General features: G+C 47.8%; 1 protein-coding gene across 1 annotated transcript in view; it reads left to right on the top strand.

The window, feature by feature from the left end:
* The window catches only part of LOC143290720 (thyrotropin-releasing hormone receptor-like), a 20,044-nt gene extending 18,886 nt beyond the window's left edge, over positions 1-1,158 (top strand). The window contains exon 4 of the mRNA XM_076600236.1: positions 328-1,158. Within this exon, the coding sequence (XP_076456351.1) occupies positions 328-1,158 (831 nt within the window). The remainder of the gene's footprint in view (positions 1-327) is intronic.
* Positions 1,159-5,276: the final 4,118 nt, after the last annotated feature.

Genomic DNA, 5,276 nt, shown 5'->3' with positions numbered 1-5,276 from the left:
CAAACTGATGGCTAAGCCAAGCATATTACATGTGGATGGGGCTGATGACTAGATCTTCAGGTAGACGGTTGTTGATTGCACAATTCTATTTATCATACTGGATTCGTTCGAGAGACAGGGCATTGACTGCTTTTGGGGAAAAGCTATCCCTAAGTCCCTACAAACTGATAGCTAGGCCAAGCAGGAATGTACTTTTCTCTTATAGAGAGTGACAGTATTTAATATAAATCAATTGTTTTATAATATTGCCTGTTATCAATGCACAGGGAAGATAATGTTACTGTTCCGAGCACTCATTGTTCCTTCCATTCGCTGTTCTGTTCTCAGGTGGTGTGGAAAACGGATGAAGAGGCGGGCAACACGACCTACCCGAAATGGCAGTACACGGACCTCACCGACACCTACAGCTACAAGATCGGCTACTACTGGTTCTTCGTCACAGTCTTCACGTTCCTCCCGCTCCTGCTCCTGTGTGTCTTCAACGGCATCCTCATCCGGTCCCTCTTCAGGGCAGCCCAGCTGAGAACCCTCATGACGTTCTCCTCTGCCTCCACCTCCTCCTCCTCCACCCACTCCACGCCCAACTGGGTGGGTGACAGGTATTCCCGGGAGCAGCACTGGATCACCAAGATGTTGGTCACCGTCGTTCTTGTGTTCATCCTCTGCCAGATGCCGGGCGCCATTCTCGTTCTGATTGTGGCTAACTATGACCTGACCAGTGTGGAACTCACCGCCTATGACTGGAACCAGCTTCGAATCGCTGGGAATATCACCAACTTGCTGATCCAGATCAACGCGTCCATCAACTTCATCCTGTACTCCATGACCAGTACCAAGTTCCGACGTGTGTTCTGCCAGACGCTGTGTCTGAAGGAGAAAATGGCCTTGGGCTTTAGCCGCACTTCCACCTTCAGAAATGATGTTCCCCTCACTTCGTTTGTCTCCGGCTCTGTTCGGAGAAACACGAACGCGAGCACGAGCTCACGAACAGCACGTCCCGACAGACACCCTCAGCTCCGCTTGTTGATCAACAGCTCCCAGGCTAAAGGTCAGAACGGAAATCTATCATCTACACATGCGTGGAATGATCAGTCAGACGATGGGCGGTTGTCTCCCACTACGGAAGTTTGTTTCACAGACAGCGAAAGAGAGCTGTGAACTTGTGTCATTGTCTCCCTTGTAAACCACACACACACACACACACACACACACACACACACACACACACACACACACACACACACACACACACACACACACACACAAAAGCTTGATCCCATGTATGTGAGATAAATATTTTGAAATACGCTGCTTACACTGTGAAAAAAAAAAATATATATATGAAAAAAAATATATATATATAATACTGTTATGTGTTTTTGTCTCTGTGGAAACTTGTACCACACGACAGTGAAATGTAGGTTCGATCTAATAATAATAATAATAATTCATATCGTGCTGAATCTTGTGCAGAATGAAAGCGCATACACACTAGTCATTCACAGCCATGTATAACTCTTATTCACAGAGATTAATAACTGAACTTTTTAAAAACATAATTATTATAAATGGAAAGCTAGAGAAACAAACTGTCGACCAGGGCAGGGAGGGGGGGGGGAGGGAAGGGAGAGGAACACTGTTCTGGGGTGAGATGTACCTAGGTTTTAACTCACTCAGTACGGCCAGTCCTCTCTTCTCCTCTACACAGACCCCTCGGATGTCCTGTGGGTGTCTGAATGACCCAACCTTTAGCTTCCGTCGTCAGAACTGTGGTATTCTTTGTCAACATTCACCTCTTCAGTATAAGAGCGTTCCGCTTGCAATATTTTGATGATGGTAATCGGGATGAAACGCTGTTAACGTCGTCTGTTTCGCCTGTTCGTATGGAGAGAGTTAAGGTCAGACTTGACGAAGCAAAAGAGGGAGTTCGTTCCAAGTGCAAGGTTCAGAGAAACAGCGGCGGCTGACAGAGGAGTGTTTGACTGGCAACATGGAAGCGGGGTGGGTCAGAAGCTGATCGTGGATAGCAAGACGGGGTGGTGGTGGTGGTGGTGTGTCCACCGAGATCGATGATGACCATCGTTGTCATCCAGCTGGGGGATGGGGGGAGGGTGGTGGTGGGGTGGGGGGGAGGATGCTCATGAATCTATCTGTGAATGCGCAGATGGCTGAATAGTCCAATCTGCGCACGAAATGTTCGCTGACAGTTGGGGCAGACAAAGACAGGCATATCATTGTCAGGGAGTTTGTTTGCCCGTGACTTTCTGGCCTGCCTCTTCTGAACAGCTGCAGCAGTCCTGTTGGCCTCGCACACCTAGTATCTCTGAAGCGCTTCTTCTGACCTCCGTGTGATCTCTTCCCTTGTTGCAGCTCGCCATAGAAGAGCCTTTTGGGCAGCCGATGGTCTGGCATGCACAGAAGTGAAGACAGCTACAGAGACAGGAAGGGGTGGATTCGTTTACACATCTATCACATAAAGTGCTGATCTGTACTTTCATTCTATGTGAGACAGGGAGCCAGTAGAGGTGTTGCAAGAGAGGAACGATGTGCCCAGGACCTTTCTTTCTGGGGACATGTCGGGCGGAAGAGTTTTGAATGTGCTGAAGGGAGTGAATATATGAAGCAGGCCAACCAGACAAGAGAGAATAGCAGTTGTCGATGCGTTAGAGAATGAGAGAAACAACGAGAAGATGTGTCAGTGGACGGTATTTCTGAACTAATACGCCTTCATTGACAATAGAATTGACAGGATTGATATCTTTGCATGGGCATGAGTTGTCAAGGACAACACCGAGGTTTCTGGCTGAGCTGAAAAGAGGGATGAATGTACCGCCAAGTTTTACTGAGTCAGTCATATGTAAGTCGCAATGGCAGTCAAGAAAGGCTGCTGTGGATTATTGTATAGTGATGAGAAACTTCAGGGAGAGCTGGACAATACAGGGTCTTCAGAGAAGAAGGCCCCCTCAGTCAAGTGTTTCAGCCCTTAACTCCTTACACTCTAAGGGGGCCGGGCCGCACCCAGGTCATGACTCCTGGATGCCCTTGTATTGCCGCCTTTTTTCCCAACCTGTTCCTCAGCAGGCTCGAATCCGCGCCTCGAGGGTGGTCGCCACTTCAGTACTGAGTCACTTTTCTGGCAGACGTTTTAACCACCTAGCCATTGTACGCCAAGTTTGAACAGGGAAATTTAATCCTTAGGAAGTTTAACAAATAGCAATAGACGGCAACTCTCCATTCACAAGGTACACAACTTCAAGCCAATGCTTCTTACGCTACCGATTCAGCTAGGACACAGGTAAATAAAAGGTACATTGGAACAAACCAAGACACTTCCTCAAAAAAGGAACCGCCGGGCCTGTCCTTATACCGATCATTTGACATGTCACACTTGGTTGTGCCTCCATGTGTACCGTCCTTGGCTTAACGCCACATTGTATGAGCTTAGGGCATGTTCCACTGTTTGTTTGCCATGGCAGAGTGGGCACGCAGGGTCATCTGCTTTCCCCCATTTCACCAAGTTTGTATTTGAGGGTAGGTGGTCGTACACAGATGATCTTAGGATGAAGCGGATCCTCAGAGGGGCCATATCCCACCTGTTGCTCCAGCTGAGGCTCCTTTGGAGTGCATTTTCCCCATGTTGTCCACTGCCCATACTGGCCTTGCTGGACCGCCTTTTATCATCCTCTTTCTTCTTTATCTCCTGTATGATCATGTCTCTTTTTGTTTCCCCCCTTGCCTTGGACCACCATTCCATCTTTGTCGATCCCAGGCCTTGTCTGTTGGTTTGGGTGTGTCCTATTATTTCTTTCGTCTCAAGACTTTCTTTCGCTGCACTGACCGCCTCCCTGACTTTCCATTTTCTGCCAGTTTTCAGCTTGGGTTGGTTGGATCTCACAATACTGTCATCTGAGTCTTTGAGCGTGCTGAGAAGTCTTGCCTTCCCTACCTTGTATTCTTCGACAAGGGACTTCAGAGGTAGCCTCAGCTTTGCTTGGCGACAGTAGAGTGTCACGTCAGTGAGACCAGGTGGGACACCAAGCCATTTGTGTGTGTACTTGTTGATCTTTGCCTCAGTCGACTCGACTGTGCTACAGCTGATATCATATATCAGGAGAGGCCACTGGAGATTTTGTTATCAGCATCGCCTGTAGGAACCACACTTTGTATTTGCCAGGAAGGCCACACTGGTCTATGATATACAGGCCTTCTTCTGCTGTCTGCTTGGTTTCCTTTCTTCTTTTGTGTCTTTCAGGGACTCATCATACCCTCTTCCAAGGCTCTTGACTGGTTCATCTGACACCGTTGGAATGGCTTGGTTGGCTACAGTGAATGTGACCGTTTCAGCTACCTTTCCTTTACGCAGTGAGAGGCTCCATGATTTCTTTGGTTTGAAGTCCGTCTAAGGCAACTAGCACATCCAACCACTTTCATATTTCACGGGTGTCATCCTGTTTTGTTTCATTCAGGGAAGCTTTCAAAGGAGGTATCTGGTATCCGTTGCCGAGGTCGGCTCGATCCTTGCCCTTCATTCAGGCTTTCAACTTCCATTGTCAGCACGAACATGATTGGAGAAATTGCATTTGCCATACCCAACCACGTTTAGGTCCTTTTTCTCTGCTTTGGCTCTTTGGATCACATCCCAAATGATCGTGGCATGCTCTACACAACCAGTGACTCCTAGGATGCCGCCTTTATGGACTGACACATCCAGGTACTCATTTTTTGTGAGGTATGTTGTCAGTCTTGCAGTGACGACAGAGAAGAAGATTTTTCCTACGAAATTCGGGAGTGATATTGGTCTGAACTGGCTGATGGTACTTGAATTCTGCTCTTTCGGGATGTACACGCCATCAGCTATCATCCACTGGTCACTGATTTTCAGGTTCCTCCATGCTGATCTTATCACTCTGTGGAGCCACTCAAGGACTTTGGGACATTTCTTGAACAGTAGGTACGGTACTTTGTTTGACCCTGGTGATGATTTGGCCCTGGCTTTCTTGACCACTTTCTGTACCTCCTCAAGGGTTGGTGGTTTATCGCTGAACTTATCTGGTTTCCTGGGATGAACGAAACCCTTGAGATCTAGTGGTTTCTTGCTTTGCGGATCGGAATACGTTTTCCTGAGGTGCTGTTCAAGTGTTTCTTTGTCCACTGTGAGTGTCCCTGATTTGGGCTGCTCGAACAGTTTCCTGGCGACCTGAAAGGGGTCTGTGAAGAAGCAGCCTTGTGTCTTCTTCTTTTTGCTCCTTTTCCTCCTTGTTGATTCTGCTTTACGG

This window comes from Babylonia areolata, chromosome 16 (assembly GCF_041734735.1).
Source record: "Babylonia areolata isolate BAREFJ2019XMU chromosome 16, ASM4173473v1, whole genome shotgun sequence".
In the NCBI taxonomy this organism is placed as follows: Eukaryota; Metazoa; Mollusca; class Gastropoda; order Neogastropoda; family Buccinidae; genus Babylonia; species Babylonia areolata.
Note: the sequence above shows the minus strand (reverse complement) of the source record. Positions and strands in the feature narration are given on the sequence as shown.